This window comes from Dama dama, chromosome 20 (genome assembly GCF_033118175.1).
Source record: "Dama dama isolate Ldn47 chromosome 20, ASM3311817v1, whole genome shotgun sequence".
Taxonomy (NCBI): domain Eukaryota; kingdom Metazoa; phylum Chordata; class Mammalia; order Artiodactyla; family Cervidae; genus Dama; species Dama dama.
In genome coordinates this window covers 3,487,458-3,511,963 of record NC_083700.1, presented here as the reverse complement: position 1 = coordinate 3,511,963, position 24,506 = coordinate 3,487,458, and the positions used below count along the sequence as shown (strand labels likewise).

At 35.1% G+C, this 24,506-nt stretch overlaps 1 protein-coding gene across 4 annotated transcripts in view; it reads right to left on the bottom strand.

Moving 5' to 3' along the window:
• Nucleotides 1-24,506, bottom strand: part of DCAF6 (DDB1 and CUL4 associated factor 6) — a 182,504-nt gene that overhangs the window by 57,545 nt on the left and 100,453 nt on the right. For 2 of the 4 annotated variants that reach the window (XM_061120187.1, XM_061120188.1), the window contains 2 exons: nucleotides 13,378-13,548; nucleotides 5,505-5,564 (listed from right to left, as the gene is read on the bottom strand). The exons of 1 other annotated variant lie outside the window; for it this stretch is intronic. In XM_061120187.1, the coding sequence (XP_060976170.1) occupies nucleotides 5,505-5,564; nucleotides 13,378-13,548 (231 nt within the window). The remainder of the gene's footprint in view (nucleotides 1-5,504; nucleotides 5,565-13,377; nucleotides 13,549-24,506) is intronic. One more of the 4 variants, XM_061120189.1, reaches the window with a different exon arrangement.

Sequence of the window (24,506 nt, the reverse complement as noted above, 5' to 3'; positions counted from 1 at the left end):
ATGAGGCAAAGGGTAGTGGTTATGATCAAAGACACTGGAACCAGACTGCTTTGATTTGAATCACATTCCTAACACATGTGACTTTAGACAAGTTTCTTAACCTCTCTTTACCTCAGTTTCCTTATCTGAAAATGGGGATAATAATGATACCTGCTGTATAAGACTGTGATGAGGATTAAGTAAATAAACATATAAAAGTTGCTCGGAGTAAAGTGTGACACACACAAAAAATGCAATATAAGTGTCTATGTTATTATTATGGTTAGTAACTATATTATTATTATTACTATTATTAATCAACTCTATGTTCCAAGCACAGGGAGCATTAGCTTTATTATTTGTGCATCCTGCTGCCAGGCCTAGTATTTGCCACAAGATAACAGGCATTTAATATGAGCTGAATTAATGAAATAGATATGCAGATATGACTCTACCACTTATTTCACTTGTCTTTACATATCTCTTGGAGTCTTGGCTTCTACATCAGTAAAATGAGGATCCTATCACCTCATTAAACTGCAACAAATGGGACAGTAGATACACACAGTGCCAGTTACATACTGAAAGCTCAATGAGAGCTATTTTTATCATAGACAATTCTGAATTAGAAAACAATTTAACTAAAAATGTAGACACTGATCGGGTAGCAAGAGGTGGAACAAGTGAGCACAGGCAAATGAACTATCTCACCTCCTTTTCCCCAACTTCCAAAAAATGAAATATATCACTAATTGTTAGAATCTAAACTAGTAGCTGGGGAAAAGGAGATGACCTACTTCATTCTAAGCAACTAAGTGATAACTAGTTTTAGAGAATACAAAAAAAAAAAAAACTAAATGAAATATGATTTCACTAACTTTTTTCTTCTAGAATTTACATACAGTATACACAAATATTTTCCAGTGTGAATATTGAACTTAATTTCCCAGCTAATACAGCAGACTTCAATCATTAGATATTTAATAAAAATTAAAGTTGTCAAAGTACACTTAAAATATCACTTGATGTAATACTGTCAAAATGACATTATTAAACTTTCAACTTGGTGACAGTATATAATCTTGAGGGAATAATACTTAACACAAGACACATTCAGTTTTTCCATTCCCAATCTACCCTAGTAGAATTAGTAAAATCTGTTTTACTGGTTTCTGACCATCCACAAGTCTTTCTGTAAGTAAACATTTCGTTAATGTCTGCTTATCAAATAATGGACAATTAGTATTTATGTTTCTAATACCCAAATTAGCATTTTTATTTCTTTAAATCTAGAATAGAAAATGAGTGTCTGACATATGCGTAATTGCCTACAGGTGTCAGTTTCAAACTTTATGGCATTATCAACTTCCACTTAATGATTATCACTGTAATGAATATAAAGCAACTTACTACAGTCATGGCCATAATTTAAAACTCAGGCAAAATTATTTCCTTATACCCTCTCAAAAATTAATGTTAAGATTATATGTTTCTTTTGTTATTGTTGTTATTGTTACTAAAAGAAGGGGGAATTTCTGGCCTAAATATTTTTAACAGGAAAAATTTGCTAGTTTTATTAAGAGGCAAGAGCAGTACATGTCAGAAGAGGCTTTTTCCCCTTATGGTAAGTATAAGAGAGATATAAATAAAAGGAAAATCGAAACTACTCATTAGAATATATTATTCAAACTAAATGCGTGACAAATGCAACTGTGCTTATTCAAATAGTTTCTAATTCGCACAGAAGGGTTGTCAGTGTGTGTACACACAGCTCTAAGTTTGGAGAATAGAGCAAAGTACTTTACAACAGGAGAAAAACAGCATATATGCTGTACACTTGTTTCTTTAAAAAATATTTTAATAAAACAAAAACCATTGAGGCAACCAGGCAGCTGCATTTATGGTCTTAAGGTTTAAACTAAATATACTAGACTAAGCTTTTTTCAAAAATTCAAAATAAATACATGAAAACACTGATTGGAATCAATCAGTTCAATAATGTATATATAATTATTGAAAGAAAATAAATCTTTGCAGTGAAACATGTCAATTACTATTAAAATTTTTTTATTAGTAACATTTTTATCCTGGTAATCCCTAAATCAAAATAAAGAAAATCTATGAACTCTATGGGAAATTAAGTACCTGGACATCTGGAAGATGAACACTGTCAGGTAAGTATAAAACTGAATTATCAATTTAAAAATGTAATAGTGTCTCTTTAAGTGTAAGAAAAAAGAAATTTAAAATATGCTTAAGACAATTATTATATATTCAGGAAAAAACAATGTACTACTTTTTCCATTCTATAAGGTAAAATGGAGAACCAGGGTCTCATCAAAGATTAAAATAGCTTATCTGAGGACATTAATTATTCCCTATACATACTCTTCTACAAAGATTCTTTACTTTGTAAACATACTCAGTTATACCCTCCCAGACATTACCTTTTCTCTGTCTTTTCATTTGTAATGAAGAGCTTACTGAAAGAGTCATCTACACAACAATGTCTCCACTTTAAAAAAAAATCTTTCTCCTCCAACCACTACTATCTGGCTTCTGCCTCCACATAATAACTGCAGTGCCAAAGCACTGCCAAATTCAAGAAAATTTCTCTGTCCTTTTCATATCTGCAGCCTTACATCACAATGCACTTACTGACCAGTTCCTCCCAGAACTTTACTTTTCCTGTGACTTTGGATGCAACATTGTTTCTGCCCTATTTCCCAGCTCACTCTTTTTCTGTCTCCTCAGCCAGGTCCTTTTCTCTGCTTGCTCTTTGTAGTGTAGACTTTCCTCTTTTCACTTAATCCTCTCTTCCTAGACCATTTCATCCATTCTCACCATTTCAACGGTTATCTGTAAGTTGACAATTCCTATTTTTATCTCCACCTCAGACTTCTCTGGTGACTTCCAGAAACTATGATATTTCTCCATATGATGTCCAAAGGTAATTCAGACTAAACATATCAAGAAAATCTCCTGTATCTTTTTTCCCCTGTAACTGGCAGTTTCTCCTGAAATCCCTATCTTAGTTGACAGTATTACCCCATCGAGACACCTGGGTTATCATTCTCTCGTTTTTAAAAACTAATCTTTCTCAAAGTCCCATCAATTCTAGCCCTTAAATATTAAAACAAACAAACAAATAGGTCATGTGACCTTTTTACATGGTCTTGCCACCTTCAACTTTACTCCCTTCCAATCAACCATCTATAAAGCTGCCAAAATGATCCAACACATAAATCTGGTCATGTTTCTCCCAAGCTAGAAAAATTTCTAGGGCATCTCACTGCTTAAACAATTGTTTTATTCACTCATTCAAAAAATATCTACTGTTTAATGACAACAGATATGGTGTTAGGCACTGAGTATACTACAGTGAATGAAAACATTCAGAGAATACAGAGAAAGACAGGTATTAAACAATCCCTAAAATAAAGGTATGATTATAAATTTTGACAAATGTGATGAAGGATAGCAGGTCACAAAGAGATAAAGAGAGGAGAACTACTTCAGATTAGAATGTCATACTACTTTTAGAAAAGTAGTATCTAAGTGAGTTTTGATGAGTAGAAGTTGCTGAAGACAAAAACATTTTGGTAGAGACAATAGCATTCACAAGAGATTTAAGAGGGAAATGAGCTTAGAGTGTTAGAAAAACTGAAATAAGGCCGAATTGTCAAGAGCTTAGTGAGTGAGAGAAAGGGCCAGGTGTGTATGGCTCTGCAAGCCAAGGTATGGATTTAGATTGCCTTAAGGGCAAACAGACCTTTTAGAAGTTTTATGCAAGTGGATAGTAATATGCTTAGATTTACATTTTTAAAAGTTTACTCTGCCTGGTGATAAGAGAACAGATACAGCCTGAAAGGATGTGAGGAGACCAGTTAAGAGGTTACTGTATTAGTCAAGGTGAGAAAGACAGTAGTGGGAAGTTTCAGTTCACTTTTATAGTAGAGGTTATCTCTAGGTGATAAAACCCTGTCATGTAGAAGTCCCCAGTACATTAAAAGATGTACCGCTAAACAAAAAGGCATGTAAAACCTCAGGACTTAATTCATTTGGATATGCTGTCATCTGAACATTTCTGCTCAGAGAACTTCCTACCAAGTTACACTGTTGATGGTCTATCATCATGCAGCTTCTGCCAAGCCTACTCAGTATCTGAACCTTTTATGTAACATCTCCACTCATAACTACAAAGCAAACATGCTTTACATGGCCCAAAAAATACTCCTGATTTCTGCCCCTGAACTAGCTTACCCTAGTAAATGGAATCGTTTACCCAGGCATTGATGGCAAAAATCTGGGAGCTATCCTTTATTCTCATTTCTTTCTGTCATATGTCATAACATATATAAATTAATTACCAACATAAATAGAATATTCAACATAATTCTATGGAAATTTTTCTGTAAGATTAAATAAAATATGAATTTGGCTATAAACTCTTCAGTAGTATTTACATTCATATAGACTTACCAAAAAAAAGATTATTTGATTAGAGAGCAGTTCTAAACAGTAGTACAATATATTATATATAATATTATAATTGTGTTTTACACTTTAATCATTCTTTACTGTTAATACCTCTACAATAAATGTATAAAGATAAAACATGCATAATTTCTTAGTTCTCAAATTCACTTATGAATTCATTCATTTTCAAGAACAGAAAAACCTATAGCAAATATTTGCCATCTCAGGTCTATAAAGAATAATTTAAGATCAGATGTACAGAAGGAGTTTTTTAATTTGTTTCAAAATTAGTTTCTGAATAATTCTCCAAGAAGACAGTTAAAATTAGATCTATTTCACACTAAATAGGTACTTCAGCAATATTTCATTCCCCCAATGACAAATGAGTCACCCTACATACGTAAACTTTTAGTCAACTAAAGCTTATGGCTTTAGGGCTGAGTTACATTTTTGAAAAATATTTGTAAAATTTACTTCATCAACCTCTGCTTAAGGCTCCAAAGTAGACTGTACACCTCTCCTACTTCAGAAGGCAAGTGGAAGTGGAAGTTATTTTCCCTTCTGATTGGTGACTTTGGAGCTTATCTCTGCATTGACAATCGTATTTCTTAAAGCTACCTAGAGTTCAACCATCAGTTAAGTGAGACATAAGACCAAGTACTATGACAGCAATGTAGTAATGCAGAACATTTTTATGCTCAAATAATTTTTTCAAAAGTAGCCACTAGGTAATATGCTAACCTCACACCTAAGTTCTACACACAATTTTATGACAGCTAGAATTTGTAAAAAGGGATCTTTTTTATATACATATAATACTGTTATAGGAAGAGATTTCAAAGAAATTAGCTTACACAGAAAATAATTTGTATGGACCAAGGAGGCTCTTTGGGCATAATACCACCTCAGATAATTTAGCCTACAAAATACTGACTATTTAGACCATAATCACAATGAAATGCTATGAAAAAGTGAGAGAGAGCTTGGTTTATGCATTGCAATAAACTATGGATGGATGGGCATAGCGCATCTCCTGTTGCACGCACCCTGTTGCTCGTCAAGTGACATGGATCCAAGCTGTTTGTTAACCACAGAAGAAGGAGAATCTGAAACAAAAATGAGATTTTAACTTAAAAGTAAGCAGCAGAAAACTGCACAGCAATGTCATGATCATCTCTAAGCTTAAGAAACAAATGTATAATGGTGGGGAATAGAAGTAAGTACTGTGGTGTATTTCCCAAGCAGTGAGTAAGCAAGGCCATGTGCTTAAGATATGTTATTCCAGGCAAGCATTTAGCAACTTTGAGAATGAGTTGAGAAAATGTTCTTCTACTTCCATGCATATACTTTTTATCAAATTCATTTAGCACAGGCACAAGGTGCAAGGTAGATAAAACAGAAACAGAGTATCTCCCTCACCAAAAGAAAGACTCCTTGTCTTTCTCAAACCCTCTTTCCAGCTCCTTAAGATGGCTTTATTTTGGATTGGAGGATTCAAAGCATGAAATGAGATGCTCACTACATTTAGCTAGATGTTATCTTGAGTTGAAAAAGGAACTCAAAGACATAAGACAAGGAAAATGGTTTATGAGAAATATTTAATGACGTAATTACCATTATAGAAACATAGTAACTTTTAAAAACTCTACGGTATGTGGTACATATTAAAACTGTACTGTGAAGCCTTTGGTTTCTTTAGGTGTCTGGTGAGAAAAGGAAAAGAAAGGCAATGAAAAGGCTTACGGTTTGGGCTTCATGCTTTCTACCTTGGCTTCAAACAGAATGTTTTATTTTTACCCTTTGGATACACTGAGTTTCTATGTAAAAGAATTTGTTTTATAAATAAATGGGTTCTACTGTTTGAAAAACACTCGTATAAAGTAAGGCAGCATGAGGAAATGGAAAATGCACCAGTCTAGAATTAGTCAGTGTTGATTCCAACTTTGGTTTTGACAATAAATTAGCTGTGTGACAGAGGACAAGTCACAATATTTTTAGGTCTAACACTCTCCTTTCTTCCTGGTCATTCTAGAGATCTGGTAACTAAGAAAGGCATGAGGGAACAGAAGGAGGTAGCTACTATTACTGGCTTGGGTTCCAGTGTCCTAGTAGAGCTACAGGAAAAGAGAAAATGTGGATAGCAAGCATACATAGCTCTCCACTAAATGGAAGAATAATTCCTAGTTTCTAACAACCTATGCCCTGCTGCTGCTGCGAAGTCACTTCAGTCGTGTCCGACTCTGTGTGACCCCATAGACGGCAGCCCACCAGGCTCCCCCATCCCTGGGATTCTCCAGGCAAGGATACTGGAATGGGCTGCCATTTCCTTCTCCAATGCATGAAAGCGAAAAGTGAAAGTGAAGTCGCTCAGTCGTGTCTGACTCTTAGCGACCCCATGGACTGCAGCCCACCAGGCTCCTCTGCCCATGGGATTCTCCAGGCAAGAGTACTGGAGTGGGTTGCCATTGCCGTCTCCAAGCCTATGCTCTAGTTCTTAGCAAATGTTGTTCATTAAAAACTCTGCACTTTTGACTGATCAGTAGCTATTTATAAAGACACATTATTCTCCCAATAGTAAGTATTTCGATTTATGAGTGACCAAAACTCAATAGCTAAGTTTTCTAATATATCCTTGATTCTTAGCAATTTTATACCACTTGACTGCTTGTACACTTAAAACTCTGAATCCCGCTACCAGGACTACTTATGTTAATTTCAAATTGTCTACCTTCTGAGGTAACCAGTTTGGTCATAAATTTTTACACTACTAGGTTTTCATAAAGCCTGATCATTATTTCAATAATAGTATCCTTATCACTGCTTCATCAGAATATTCAGCTCAACAAATCTGTTGCTGTTGGGTAGTCACTAAGTTGTGTCCAACTCTTTTGCGATCCCATGGACTGTAGTCCACCAGGCTCCTCTGTCCATGGGATTTCCCAGGCAAGAAGAGTGGAGTGGGTTGCCATTTCCTTCTCCAGGGGATCTTCCTGACCCAGGGATCGAACCCACATCTCCTGCAAAGGCAGGCATTCTTTACCTATGAGCCACCAGGGAAGCGCCAATAAATCTGTACTAAACAAAAAAGAAAATGGAAAGATGGTAATTGAACTGGTTCCCTAATCTAGTCATACTATATTTTCTTTTATAAGATTTCTTAAATAACAATTTCTGAGTTAGATACAATATTCCTGTTTATGTTCTTTCTGAAGAGCAGATGAGTCGATCTTTGGAAAAAAACATATTCTTTAAGAAAAACGAAAAAATGTGAGTCAGTGAAATAAATATTGGAAAATCTTCCTAGAAAGCCTCTTATGAAATATTTTTTATCCCTTTGGATCCATTATACATTCCATTATACTCTTCCTAAGAGCCTGAGAACAACTTTCCATGCAATCTTTTTTCAAATATTTAATTTTGTCACGAATATTATGGAATGCACAAATCTTAAGAAATAAAGTGCATCTTATGCAAGTTTTTAAATAAAACACACTGAGAAAGGATCAAAATGCTGTCATCTCGAAGAACTGTGTATTTTCAAACTCTTGAAGTATTTAATTAATGAAGCTTAGGTTAATGCAGAAAGATAATGTTAAATTAAAAGGTCTTCCTTCTTGGTTTTACAGTCTGTCCAGATATTATGTATATCTGGGGAATAATCTTCCTTCACATGTTGAAGACCAATTTTTAAGAAGAAATCCTTCTTGATCATTGCTTCCATTCTATTTTTAATTTTGGGTACTATGCAACTGTTTTTGAAATGATTACTTTCCTGTTACATAAACATTTGAAGTAAAATGTTTCTATATCATTAGATATTCATAAATATAATACCTATAACTTCTAATTTACAGAAATACTTCCAAATATTAACATAATAATCATCAGAATATCTAATATTAAAAAAAAAGTAAGTATTATTTCAATGGTTTTTGCTTCAATGTTTGCATACTCTACTCCAACTCTCTGTGAAATATCTTCGAGAAAGCACTATCACAAAATAAAAATTGACTATATGGTCCCATTATAATTTATTACAAAATGCAGTACAGTTGGTCAGCTTATTGCCAGTCTCTTAAATTATTATTTTTAAAGTAGAGATAAACTTTAAGCAAAAACTCCTTCAGTCTAAGCCAAGGTGTCTCATGCCTAATTACTATATATCCCCAAATATTTCGTGTTCTAGTTTTGAGAAAATTCTTTAGCCCCTTGACATTCAAACTTTCTTAACTGTAGGAAAAAATAAAGAATTATAATTTAAATAACAAACACTCTAGTCAGACTCCCTGGGTTCAAATCCGGCTTTTCTACTCAGTAATATCGTAATCATGGGCAAGTTACTTAACATCTCTAAGTCTCAGTTTCTCCATCTGTAGAATGGGGATAATTATATCTACCACATACTGTTCTTGTGAGGATTTAATGAGATAATCTATGTAAGCTACTTCAATAGCACATAGGAAAGGGTCAACTAATGTTATTACTTGCTTGTTTTTCTCAAACATAGTACTGAATGAAAAACATGGAGCACAGTCCCACGTTTAAAGTTCTAAGTGACCCATCGCTGTGTTGCTTAGGACCCTATCATTTAAAGTTGTTAAAAAGTACTTGCAGAACTAAGTCAACATCACATCTGATTTACTAAATGCTCATGTTATAAACACTAAAAACCTGGGTCAAATGCATCCACTTGAGAAGTGCTACCTGTAATTAACATCATGGACACTGTGGGGAACTGGATGTTGTACAGAAGACTGTTTTCACAGGACTGGGTAAATGCTGATTTTTTCCAATATGGCTCAGTTTTGAAAAGCCCTTTAAAATATTCACCAATGTTTTATACCCTTTACGGGGTATAAAAATTACTTTTTTCTTTTCCAATTGGCAAAACCGTGCCATAAAGTGGAAAAACAGTTCCTACCTGACACCCCCTCTAGGCTGGCTCCGTGCTCCAGTGGGGCTCTGTGGTGGCCGGGCCAGTACCAGCAGACTCCACAGGGTGCTGTCACTCTGAGCAGGAGCCAGCACCCGTGACTTCAGGGGGCCTGAAAGGGAAAGAAAGGCTGGGCTTAAAATCAGCCACATGCCGAATGCCTCTGCCACAGCTGCTTATGGCATTCATCTGAAAACATACATACAGCTCGTTCAAAACCCTGAATACTATCAATCTTTCATGGTCGTAATATGAGGATATCTTTAGGTATTTGTAGTAAGTTAAAGCTACTATCATTAAGATAGTCCAATATTATGTGTACTTTTTTCTATTTAGGAGTATAAAACTTTATACAGTATTCTCTATCCCATCCTTATGCCACGCTAACTAAATAAATCAACAGCTGGGAAACTGAGGCATAAAGCAGCCAAATGACCTGCCCAAGGTCGTTTTTCATAAGGCCAGGAATAAGAACTCAGCCAGTCTAACACCTAGACAGTGATCTGATGAAAGTAAATTCATCTCTTTATGATTAAAAAAAAAATCACTGAAAGATTAGAAACAAGTTGTGATGTATTTCCTAAAAGTCTAAAAAAAGTGCACTTTTTAAAAACTAAAAATGTGAATATTTTACAGAAATATACACTAATTTTGAAAAATAAAATATTAGAAATTAGCTATGAATAATTATCATTTACAGGTGTCAAAAATTGTTTTAGAGCAGTGGTTTTTGAATCGTGCTTCTGAGAGCAGAGGTGGCTTGGGTGTGGCAAGAGGGACGAGGAATTAGGCTGTCATTTCTTAACACTCTTCTTTTTGTTCAATCACAACAGTGTGTCATTTATGTATTTTATATTAGAATTTCCCCATGAAATTCTAATTTCACAGCTGAAAAAATGGGAGGGGGAGAATTGTTTAAAATGTATATTAACATCTATGTTATACATAGCTCATTTTAAATACTGCTTGGTGCCTTGGAGAATTGTTTAAATCGTATGTTACAATCTATCTTACACAGCTCATTTTACTGTTTGATGCCTTAGAATGTTTTAGTTTTCAATTGCCAAGAAATATTGGCATCAGACATGTTCTCATTTGATCCCATTAAAATGTAGACTCTATAAAAATGGCTTGAGGGTTTGATGCCATTTTCCCACAGAAATTAGGTATTAGGTAACTTCATCTAATATTTATCCTGTCACAAAATATTCTCATGAGTCCTATACTTTGAAAAAAGAATAAAATATTTACCAGACAATGTAATCACTCAGAAATTCTGCATTTGTTAAAGTTTCTTGGTTTCCAAAATTACACTAATGCCTCCTTTGAATATCTTATACCTAAAAGACTTAAACAGGTGAGATGATGATAGAAATATAATTTACTGATAGTATCATCATTGGCTGACACTGTGAGGATATCAAGACATAATGGGAAAATGTTTTATGAGAACTGAGCATTAATCTATTGCTAAAAAGTTAAAATATAGAATGTTAATTTTCTGCTAACCATATTCATGATTTTAGTAGTAGTATCTAGCATGAGTGAATGGATCCATTAATGCCCGTAATATACACACACAAAATTGTATTCATACATTGTGAAATGTAGGAAAATGTTTTGTGAATTGTTGTTCAAATATAACCAATCTCCCTGCTGAATTTCATAAATTTAATTTCTACTCTGTATTTCTAAAATTTGGATGTTCCAAAATGAAGAATTTTGCATTAACTCAACTCATCTTTCCTCCTTTTCAAGATTTACTAAATGGACAAGATATTCTTTGTAACAAACTAACAATACATTATTCAGCTGTTCTTAAAGTTTTTAGTTACCAAGCAGTGTTCCTGCCGTGTGAAGAAAGAGTAAGATAAAAGTAAGGCTAACAAATGAACCTAGGGCATGTTAGAGGTTAGATTACCAGTGGTCTCACATGCATGCTGCATCAGAAAGCATACGGTACAGACGTATACAGCCTATCTCACGCTGTAGGGCAGAGCAGACACACACTGAGTAAGGGGCCTCTAACACTGGTCCATGTGGGCAGCCTCAGGGGCCCAAGGGAGTTGTTCAGTAACAACAAATAAGATTAACGGGTTTCTCAGCTGCAAAACTGGCAAGGTATCTGACTCAACACTGGCTTTGTAAAAATTACCACAAATGCACTGGTTATCAAACTAGGTATTATTTAACAAGAATGATGCTAAGAGTGGGGAAAACAGCATCTTATTTCACAAAAAACATATAACCACCCTAAAGCTTTTTGATTCTAAAAAGAACTGGTTTCAATTCAAATTAATGAACTAGATGCAAAGACTCAGTGTCAATATTTTCCTAATGTCCGCAATGTATATTTCTCTACCAATAATGTAGGCAGTTTTGTTTTATAGTCAAATTCACTCTAATGTTTGGTTTGTTATCTGCTAAATTTCAGTATTTTAAAAATATTTATACATGTAGAGACTTCCTTCTTATTGTTTTATATGTTGTATATTTTTACTTTTAAAACCCCTGTGCTAACCATGTGTGTGTCCTCAGTCATGTCCCTCCCACTCTGAAACCCCATGGACTGTAGCCCACCAGGCTCCTCCGTTCATGAGATTTCCCAGGCGAGAATAATGGAGTGGGTTGCCATTTCTTTCTCCAGGGAATTTTCCTGACCCAGGGATCAAACCCAGGTCTCTGGCATTGGCAGGTGAGTTCTTTACCACTGAGCCAACAGGGAAGCCCTGTGCTATACAGCACAAAATCATAGCAAAATGTCTTAATACTAAATGTTACAACTGTAATCGAATCAAACTTTCTTATTAATGTATGGGAAAAGATGGCTCTACAGTAAAAAAAAAAAAAAAATGAGAGAGAAAAACATCTTTGCCTCACTGATATTCTATTTATATAATACCAAGTTAAAAATCAGGTCCATAATTTGTTACAAATATCACAGCTATATTGCAGTTATTTAAATCTATTTTATTTCACCATGGTATTGTATAATATGCTTTTGTTACCACAGCACTTAGTGGAAACAGATATTTATTTATAAAGAAGAGGTTATCCACTTCTAACAATATACAGATTAATTCCAAGTAATTTAGTCAGAGTTCTCAAAGTAATTAATTCCCAACTCATCACTCCTTAGAGTGGCAAAATAAAGTATGTCAAAGTAGTAAATCTCATTAGCATGACAGCACCTACTGTAGTACCTATAAGATGTATATTTATTATCTTTCTTGAAAGAATTAAGTTGACATTACTCTATGCTGTGTCTCTCATTAATTCTTTCAACAAATGTTTACTGAGCATCATGAGCTTTTTGGCTATTAAAAAAAGTGAGCCACTAAAATACTCAATGAAAAAGAGAGTAGTACAGATTATCGCTGTCTTATCAGAGTTTTATATATTAAGAACAGGAACATAAAACCAGAATATTTTTCCTGCCCTACATTATGAGAAAGTTGAGTATGTGTAGGAGGACTATAAAAGCAAATATTGAAAATTTTCAAATGATTACAGAATTGGATGATTGGCCAAAATCTAGCATTACTATGTTTATGTGGTAATAGAAGTACTGGTTAACTCTCAAAGCAAAAAAATAAAAAAGAGGAGGAGGTAGGAGCCATAAGCACAGATATCATTTCAAGATACAGGAAATTTCAATAGAAATATCAATGCAGGCTCCAAATTCACTAGATTATTAGATGGTAGCTCATTAGCTGTAGAAGTAGTAAATATTTGCCCTTCTCTAAAATTACAAATAAAATAATAGATTATTTTATATTCTTCTCGCTAGCAAGTGCTGTTGGCAATCTGTCCTTCTAGCCATGTGATGATAAATTTCACCATATACTAAAAATGAAGAGAAAAGCTTCAAGCGCATCAGCTTTCTTTGAAAGGGGAAAAGAGAAGCATCTTATACACAGCAGCAGTGTTAAAAAACAAACCAAAAAAACTATACCAGCTGCTTAAGGACACTTGATATTAATAACCTGAAGTCTGAGGGTCCTGTGAAGAGCCCTCATGAGAAGACTGATCAGAGGTGGAAGGCTGTTGCTGGGCACGCGCAGCTAGCTCCTGCTGCCTCTGCTGCTCAGCCCTCTTAAGCCTCAGTTGTTGCAGGCGCTTACGGAGCAAAGCTATCTCAGGCCCCCTTAGAAATTCTGATACAGATAGGAAAACAAAGATGAAAAGATAGTAATGAAACAGAAAATAGTAAGAATACAATTATACTTTAAAGAGAGAAGGGTATAAATAAAACACATCTCACAGAAGAATATTAAAAGCAAACTACTCACAAAAAATCACTGATCATTAAATTATGAAAAACTATACACACTTATATACCCAAATGCTTCTGTTTAACTACGATGAATAAGACAGAGTTCTCTAAGAACATTTATGTAATTATACAGAGTGAAGGTAAAATCTTTCATAGTGAAACATTGAAAAGTGAACATTCCTTTCCTAATTGCATCTCCTTTTACAACAATTAGAAAATATCAGTTATCTCATTTAATCTATATACAAAAACTACAAATTTCAATCAGATAATAATTAAGATTATGAAAAAGTTATACATTTGGAAACAATTCTTGAAATTTATTAGTAGAGAGCCCTTTAAAAAGGTAAAAGCTACATATTTTTCAGCTAAAATGTTTCTTTTTATGTTAGAATTATCATTTACTTTTTCTTTTAAGATGAATAATATACATAATCTTTAACATTTTCTTATACTTCATCTGAAGCAGTGGCCATAGATAAAAAATAGTATAACATGAAATTGTGCAGAAAATGCTGAGTACGTAACTAAGTATGAGGCACTGTTTTAGGTTCTTGGGATAAGTAAAAATTGAAAAAAACAGTTCCTACTGATGTGTTCTGAGAAGAAAACATACTACCATGTATCTGTTTGTGTTTGTACCAAGTAGGGATAACTGCCATGAAGTACACTGGGCAGGGTGAGATGGGGTGATGAAGATAGAGGGGGACTGGCTGCTGTTTCATACATGATCACCATGGAAGCTTCTTCTTCTAAGATGACTTTTGAAAAAAGACTTCAAAGACGTCAGGGAGTAACTCACATGGCTATCTGGAGGAAAACTGTTCCAGGCAAAGAAAAAAGTACAAGTGCTCACAAGGGGAAGTGTATCTGGATGTGGGATATGTATGTTATAGGTAATGACAGAAAAATTTGCTGATAGCTTGAATGTAGAGTGATCCCAACATTTTCAGTGTAGATAACAGGACAAATGAAGTTGCCATTTATTGTGACAGGGAAGAGCAGAGGAGGAGGAAGTAGTACCTAAGAAAAAAATGAGTATCCAAATGGAGAAACTGAATAGGGACTCACTATAATAGGTTAGAATTCACCAGTGAGTCTGGATGTCAATGTTACTTTCAGTCACTGAAACATTAAGTAGAGAAGTCTAAGAACTAAACTGAAGGGAAGAACACCAAGAATAAGGAGAATGCAAAAAGGAGATTGGAGGACTGAGTGAACCAAGTTCTATAAGCTCAGGGATCAAAGTATTTCAGGAAGGATAAAGTTAGCAGCTGTGTCTGCTGATACAATGAAAAAGACACTGACCAAGAAAAAGACACTGACCACAAAAAAAAAAAGAAGAAAAAAAGAACTAACCACAAAGAAAATGGCTTGACAAGAGCCATTTGAGTGAAGTCACAGAGGCCAAAACCTGACTGGAATAGGTTCAAGAGAAAAGGGAAGTAAAGAAGTAGAGGGACAAAGCATATGTACTTTTTCCAGAAGTTTTGCTGTGAATGGGGAAAAGAGAAACTGGCTGACTGTTGGTGGGAGAATAGAATCAAGGGAGGTTTGCTTTAGTTTGGGACAGACTACATATGTTTGTAGACTGATGGACATACACTTAATTGGAAAGAGGAGAGAAAATAATAATAAGAAGTGGGCAAATGCAGGAATGATGTCCTTGAATAGACCAAAAGAGATGAGTTGCAATAGATAAGAGGAGGAATTGACTTTAGACATGTACATAAAAATTTCAGCCACTCTAACAAAGTGGATGTACTACCAAGTATATGTGTAGAAATTAGTTGTAGATCTGATGTAGGGAGTACATGGAATTTCTCTCAGTGACACAGCAAATTATATAAATTACCAAATAACTTTCAGTTAGTTCAGTTCAGTCACTCAGTCATGTCCAACTCTTTGAGACCCCATGGACTGTAGCACATCAGGCTTCCCTCTCTATCACCAACTCCTGGAGCTTGCTCAAACTCATGTCCATTGAGTCAGTGATACCATCCAACCATCTCATACTCTGTTATCCCCTTCTCCTCCTGCCTTCAATCTTTCCCAGCATCAAGGTCTTTTCAAATGAAGTCAGTTCTTCACATCAGGTGGCCAAAGTATTGGTGCTTCAGCTTCAGCATCAGTACTTCCAATGAATATTCAGGACTGATTTCCTTTAGGATTGACTGACTGGATCTCCTTGCAGTCCAAGGGATTCTCAAGAGTCTTCTTCAACACCACAGTTCAGAAGCATCAATTCTTTGGAACTCAGCTTTCTTTATGGTCCAACTCTCACATCCATACATGACTACTGGAAAAATCACAGCTTTGACTAGACAGACCTTTGTTGGCAAAGTAATGCTCTGCTTTTTAATATGCTGTCTAGGTTGGTCATAACTTTCCTTCCAAGGAGCAAGTGTCTTTTAATTTCATGGTTGCAGTCACCATCTGTAGTGATTTTGGAGCCCAAGAAAATAAAGTCTGTCACTGTTTCCATTGTTTCCCCATCTATTTGCCATGAAGTGATGGGACTGGATCTTAGTTTTTTGAATGCTGAATTTTAAGTCAGACTTTTCACTCTTCAGCTTCTTTTATATAGATTATAAGAGTGCAAATTTGGTTTATTATTTCAGAATCAATCATGCCAGAGATACTAACATTTCTTACCATGTCCTCTATTTATAAAGAATTTTATTCAATTAGCAGTCAAGATTTCACAATTCAAGTATCATCAGTCTTCTACTGCCAGTTCCTCCTAGAAAATTCTCCATACCAAGTAGGATAGTATTCACTAACAAATAAATTGTAATGCTCAATATTATTGTGTCTTCTTTTTAAGCATATACATATTCTACAATTATTGTCAGCATAGTAGTAACACTTTTAGCAATATAAAATAAAGCATTATTATGCAGCCATGAAGTTTGTCATTTTATACTTCAAAAGAAATTACCATAGAGAGAGAACAGATACATCAAGTTTTGCTTAAAAAAAAAAAAAATCACAAAATATTCATCCAACTTCATGGTTGTTTCAAACCATCTCTCTTGCAGTGACAAATGTTTTATGGGGATATGAGTATCCATCCTTGACCCACAAGACAATGATGATGTAGCAAATCTACTGTAGCAGGCTCTAAGTATAAGCAGTGATGTTCTATAACTTGGAAAATTAAGATTTAGTTATGATAATGTCATGAACATTAATTCAATGCTCCCAGTGCCTTTTAAAGAAGGATTTGTTTGCTTACTTACAAGGCTGGTTGTATGTTTAAAAGTTTAAAAAAAAAAAAAAAATGAGGCTAGGGAAAGAAGTCATCACAGACCTAAATAGAAAAGGCAAATTTTGAATTAAAATTCCAAGCAGAAATACCAGTCTGAGCAAATAGTACTGTTAGCAGTTTGAAATATTAAAGGCATGAAAGATACATATACATTACATTCTTTTAAAAATGTATAAACAAACATATACCATCTGTGATATGAATAAATATTTGGAGACTTAGTCTTCGCTAACATTAACCAAAATCAAAAGTGAATACGAGTATCTTTGGGCTGAATTTTAAAAACAATAACAACAACAACAAAAGATGCTCAACAATGAGCCAGGAACTGCTAACGGGAAATTTGTACTTCCATCTGATACTACTAACTCTACTCTTCTTGTTTTTAAAGAATCTAGGCAAGTCTCCATAATGACAATTCCTACTGATGTAAAACAACAATGAACTATAGGTAAGCTCAGCCAGTAAAGAATCCACCTGCAATGCGGGAGGACCTGGTTTGATTCATGGGTTGGAAAGATCCCCTGGAGGAGGGCATGGCAACCCACTCCAGTATTCTTGCCTGGAGAATCCCCATGGACAGAGGAGCCTGGCAGGCTACGAACATGCCATGGGGTCGCAAAGAGTCAGAGACGACTGAGCAACTAACGAGCACAGCACAGACCCGAGGAAAGTCCATCTGGCTGTAACCTGCAGTCCTGCCTCTCTTCCAGTACATAGGTTCTTTTGTCCTGGACGCTGGATTATTTTTACATGTCATTTGGTGGTACTTTATCTGCTTGCTATCACTCCCAACTTGCTCCTTCGTCCAGGTGATCCTTGGGTATTTTTCCTCCTAGAACAGAGGCAGGAAATAGATGGGCTCCAGGCTAGGTATTTACAACTGGCCTCATGTTTACATTTCTTGGGGCTAAAAAGATGGGCTTCAGGCCAGACACTTACAACTAGGCTCCTGCTTGCATTTCCTGAGACAGGAGATAGGCTAGATATTTACAACCAGCCTCCTTCAGAAACAGAAATAACAACAGAAATTGGGTAAATGGCCTTTGTCTCCTTGAGGACACTTTAAAACAATAGTCATGGCAGACACAAAGAGGGGCTAAATCCTGTTGAGAAAAGATCAAGAGATCGAGTATTATCTACCCTTGGGGCAAGGGAGACATTGCACATGTTCAGAAAGGCTTCTCAGGGGTCAAAAGGAGGGGGTACCAACCCATAATGTGTGATGCCACAGGTGACCCACTGGCCTCTGAGCTGGAAATCATTTTGGAAAAAATTGTGCATGCGTACTGGAGAGGGTCCTAAAGAATTTCAGATGTGGAAAAAGAAACCAAGTAACTGGCCAAAGATAAAGACCCGGAAGAACTGCTCTATATACATGATTTAACTTCCTCTTCAGGAAGTTAAATGTGCTCCTCCACATGAGGGAGGATGCCCACACCGTTTCTCTCAGGGTGTGCATCTCTGCCTTACTCCAATTTTAACTAGACCATTTCTCTGCGTGCTCTCTCACTTGTTGTGCTGTCTCTCTAATAATAAACTTTGTACCTATTTTAACAGTTTTGCCTCCATGAGAAATGCATTTTTCAACGGGGGCAAGAGCCAGGGAAAACTTGCTTCTAGCCAGTAGCCCTTGCTGGTCTGATGGTTAGTATTTCTGATTTTCATCCAGGCTTTTTGTTGTTGTTGTTTAATCATTAAGTTGTATCCAACTCTTTTGTGTGTAGCCACCAGGCTCCTCTGTCCATGGGATTTCCCAGGCAAGAATACTGGAGTGGGTTGCCCTGACTTCCTCCAGGGGATATTCCTGACCCAGGAATCAAGCCTGCGTCTCCTTCATTGCAGATGGATTATTTACCACTGAGGCACCAGGGAGGCAGGCTACACACATTCAATTCCTGGGCAGGGAACTAAGATCTCACTTCATGTCACCATTCACTGCTATCTCCAAGATCAGAACTGGTCATTCCTTTACTGATTTATAAGTTCCTCTGATCGCTTCTTTAGTTTCCCCAAAGTGGTCATTAACCTAATAGCTCCACTTTTTTCTACTCTCTAAACTGCATATATCTCATCTGATTAGACCCTGACCCTTTAAAGGAAACTGTAAACTGGATTATCTCAGCTTTGAAAAGTTTGCTTTGCTATGCCATACAACAGAGTTTTAACTTCCCCAGGAATTTTTCAACAGAGCTCAATTCCACCATAAAGATTCTGAATAGACCTAAATAAATGTCAAAACTTGAGCTGACACAGAAATCTGTAAATAAGCAGGAATCCACACGTAAGTCATTATGTATTATCATAAAAAAATTCAGTTCTCATGGTCTGCTGCTGCTGCTAAGTCACTTCAGTCGTGTCCGACTCTGTGCAACCCCATAGACAGCAGCCACCAGGCTCCCCCGTCCCTGGGGCTCGCCAGCCAAGAACACTGGAGTGGATTGCCATTTCCTTCTCCAATGCAGGAACGTGAAAATGAAAGCAAAGTCGCTCAGTCGTGTCTGACTCTTAGCAGTGGTCCATTAATTAGAAACACATGGATCCTCTAGGTGACGCGCCGCTCAAGGTGAGCCCCCCAAACTAAATTTTTTATGTACTGATATCCTTTACCCAATCCAAAGAAACCACCTTCTCTTTCTTAGATTAAAATAAGACCAAAGGAGGAAATTAAAGTATAACACATTAGAATGACTGTCTCATTTAACACACTCTCATTACAAGAAGCTCCTTACCATGGGGAAAAAATTACAAATAACACACAAAGGCTTAGTTTGAGAAACAACTAAAACTGATGTCTGATAGGCCTTATTGAGAAAGAAAAAAATATTTTGTAGTTACTTTGAAATATTTTTTATAAATAAAATTGTGAAGATCTCATTTTTAACCTTATATAGTTTCAGCTCATATTCATACCTTTCTGGTCTTTAAATAGGTAATCTTATAACCATATTTTCAAAAGCACCATCTTTTGTTAAACATTCAAGAAAAGACCATGAATAAGAAACAAAATGTCTAATCAGATTCTGTGCTATGTATACAGAATGTAGTTTCAAATGGTCTATGTGAATAAAAATAAAATTCAAGAATACAAAGGGTGAAGAAATTCAAATTTTAAAAGAGTAACCAACTGACTTCAAATTCCACTTGAGTATATTATCTTCCTAATTCAGCTACAAAACTCAAAGTCAATTCAGTGGCCCCTCTAGATACACTACTCTTCAGGCACGTACTTTATATATTCATGTCACTGTGGCTCCATTTTTTCTCCTACCCATATTTTACCTGTCCTGATTTCATCATGTATCAAAATGATTTTTTAGGAGTATTTCCATAAGTTACCATAGAGTATTTCTGGAACAAAGTAAGAAAAAAGTATCCAGTCTTATGTTGTCTGGAAAGCCAAGGGCAAATAATGAATCCAAAAACAATAAGTTACCAGATATCTATTCATAGCATCTTCCCTACATATCATCAAATTTGTGGAGCCTACTGGAAACATCCAGAATGAATGAAATGGAACTGAAACTATAAAGACTATCAAATAGCTAAATATACATTACATAGGTTATACCAGCTTAAAGGACTTAACAGTATCTTTAAGAAACTTATGATAGATAAAATCTGTCTTTATGAGAGCATATTTTAATGAGAAAATAGTCATAAACAAATCAATAAAAAATAAAATAATTACAATAGGGCTATACAAGACACAATAAAATTCTGGGGCAGGAAGGAAAGGAAGATGAACCTAGCTATGAGAGTTATGAAAGACCTCCCTTGGGTGACATTTGAGCTGAAAACCAAAAAAATAGGAAGAACCAAGGGAAGAGCTTCTCAAGTACAGAGATCAGTTAAGTTTGTTACAAAGACTCAGAATCCAAAAGAAAGAGGCAAAAGAAAGCTTACCATATTCAAGGAACTGAACTGAAATCAGTACAGCTACGTGTGATGATCATTAGGAAGACAGAGTATGGTACGAAATGAGCCTAGAAAGGTAGACAAGGCACCAGCCATAAAGATTCAGTTCTTTTTCCTCTTTTATTTATATTTAAAATGCAATCAAAAGTCTTTGAGGAGTTTTAGATGGCAAAGTTACAAAATCTGATTTAATATTTTAAAATACTCATTTTGGCTGCTGCATGGAGAATAAAGTATAAGGGAATAAGAGTACTGGGTTGGCCAAAAAGTTCATTTGGGTTTTTCCATGACATCTTGTGCAAAAAACTTGCAAGAACTTTTTGGCCAATCCAGTAAGATGAAAAGAAGTAAAGGGTATCTTAGATACAGAGAAAATAGATGATGAATTGGGTGAGGGACACGAAGGAAAGCAAGGAATCAGATCAGTAACCCATAGTCTGTTAAAATAAGAAAATAAGCAGTAATTATAATTTACTAAGATATGAAATGATCAAGATGAAAGAGATTAGTGAGATAGGAAGGGTAGGAAGATAAATTATAGCTGAACATATTAGACCAAAAACAATAAATTACTGGATATCTATTCACAGCAAAGATAATCAAAACAAAGTGTTAAATAAGCAGTTGGACACAGGAATAAGTAACTCAGGGTAGAAGATCAGATTGTCAGTATACATTTGGAGATATTAAATGCTCCAGGAATTGATACAATTTTATGAGGGACAGAGTCCATGTAGAGAAGACAGCACAGGCTATGGGGTTCTACTAAAATATTGACAAGTAATTATAGAATGAGAACTATCAACAATGGTTACTGAAAACCAGAGATGCTAATAAGAGTTAAGTAGGCAAAAGTGGTATCACAGATGCCAAAAAAGAAAAGTGCTTCAAGAAAGAAGTGACAGACTATGCTAAATATAACTGGGTTAAAAGAAAGAAGTATACTTTTGGGGCAAAATGGAAGTCAGTAGTGACTCTGACAAAAAGTTTCAGTGAAAAAAGGAAGTTAAAAGGCAGATTAGGGTTGGTCGGTAAGTAAGTGGAACATGGTGAGAAAAAGGAGACAGTATATGTCAGCTACTCTCATGAAGACTCTGATTATAAAAGGAGCAAAGACATGGGTCTGGAGGGGGATGTGGGACAATTAAGAGATTTTTTTTAAGACAAGATAATAATAGAGCATGTTTGAGGTGGAAGAGAAAAATTCAGTAGAAAAGGTAATAATAAAGATGCAGGACAAGGAGCAAACTCCTCGAAAAGATGGGAAGAGATGGAAACTGCACTGGTTAGCTTCTGTTAGGAGCAGATACACTTCTTCCCACAATGTGACCACTTCTGTCATAGACAATGTGAGTACAGATGCTGCAAAGTTGAGAGATTCAAAAGTAGGAAAGTGAATGCTTTCTTCCCCCTCCTATGAATGAAAGAAGGTTATCAGCTAGGGAGCAGGATGAGGACAAAGTGTAGTGCTAAAAGTCTGAGAGACATAAGGTGTGAAACTGACAGTTGGAGAGCAATTGTGTTAAAAGACTGTTCTAACACACAGTGCGGAGCACCCAGTGAAATCTGTGGTCATAAATTTCCTCACTAACATTCAGTGACTCAGTTACAGGCTAAGAGAAAGCAAATAATTCGGTTCAATGAGATGGAGTGCTGCCCAGCAAGTCTTCACATTCCCATTGTGCCTCTCCTTCACCCCAGCAAAAGTGACAGAAGAAAAGGAAAGGACATAAATGAAAAATACAAACATTTACAATAGAGAGATATTCACAGGAAAAGCAAGAAGCATATGTTTTCATTTTCTCTATTTCTATGCAAGACAATAACAGAAATCATGGTTCTGAGATGACACTCCCACCAATATAGGCAATTCGTACTACTCAAAAACCCATCTAGACTTAGAACTGAATAAAGATTGAAAAACAAAACACAACATAAAGAGCATTAAGTCCTTATTGTTAAAATGCTAAAGCCTATTGTCAAAACAATCAGTGACATAATCTTTAGATGTTACATCTAACACCAAATCATTTTCCTCAGTAGCAATACTATCTTAGTAACATGGAAATATCCCCATTTTTCCATAGTTTAGTCAGACGAAATTCTTTCCATAACCTACCAGTTAAACGTCTTTCTTATCTTTGAAAAATTTATAGACAGAAGTGCTAAGTAATGTTCAATGTCAGAGGATCATCACAAAAATGTTTTTTTTTTCTTCAATGATTCAATGACTGCAGTATCTAATACTTACATCAAATATTAAAAAGGATTTAATAATCTGAAATGCAGTACTAGAATGTGTTAAGAAGTTATGACAAAATGGAAAAATGAAATTCCCTACAAGGTAGTATACTCAGAAATGTGTTTAAGAAACAACTGGAATCAGGTAAGACTCCATGGAGCATAAAAATGAGATAGACAATCTTCGCTAAGCTGTGATCAAACTTACAATTGATCAGACTCTTTAAGAGTATTCCCAAGAATGTTATCACTTCAAAAACTCTTATTTTTACCAATTTTACTTGTTTTGGAAAGCAAACTTTTAGCTGATTTTGTCCCAGCTTCCCAAACCCTCCAAAATATGTTATTTCCCCAAAACTTGAAATGCTGTATCGATGAGAATGTGGAAAACCTAATTTTATAGCTCATCTTTAGCTCATTGTTATAGATAAATTATACACATCTATTATTTAACTGTCATGTAACTGACTCTGGCTTCTACTCTCAGAGAAATTGAAAATAAATTACCAAAACTGGGATATACTGATAAAAGTGCTTAATTTAAAACACCTCATATTTGGTGATCTGGTATCAGATTTCAGAGAAGTAAGAATAAAGTACCAACTTGGCAGTTAGGAAAGCTGTTAGGAATTTTTTTTATAGGATTTAGCTTAGGCCTCCCAGCTGTATCTTTAGTTGCTAACATTTTTAATTATATATGAGTAAAATACTTCCTTAAAAATCCCAAAGAAAAATACGTATGAACATCTTATTGGTTATTATAATTACATGTATACAGTTAAAATGCCAAGTAAACTACAGACATATATGCTAAATTACTGATGTAAACAGTAGTACATTCCATGGAGGAGGGGTGTGTGAACATGAGGAATACTGAAAAGAAAATACAATTTTAGGAGAATTGAGAAATTGATTTTTTTTCATTAACATCAAATACCAAGAAGACCAAGATCTGTTAAAATATTTTTCATGTAAACAAAGGAGAAATAATTCTTTTGGTAAATTGCATATACATATAACAAAAGACCATATAAAATTCACCTTAAAGAACATATTGAAAGTATTTCATGATTTGAAGAAAAATAATTAAAAAATAAATAAATACAAAGTAACTAATAATAATCAGGGCTATATTTTCATTAACGCCTAGAAAGAAATTTTGTTCCATAATGGTCTATAATGGCCTATAAAAATAATCATTAAGTCAATACATTAAACTATGTCTAAGCACTATCTTCTGATACTTACATTTTATAAAGAATTGTCTTGGGTAAACTGGAGTTTCCTGCTATGTGATAAAATTCATGCAAGTGAGGCACACTTGAATTCTGTTTTTAAGTTACATATTCATGTATTACAAGTAATTTTGATCATTTTTTTCAGCAAGAATAAGTTGATGTAATTCAGTT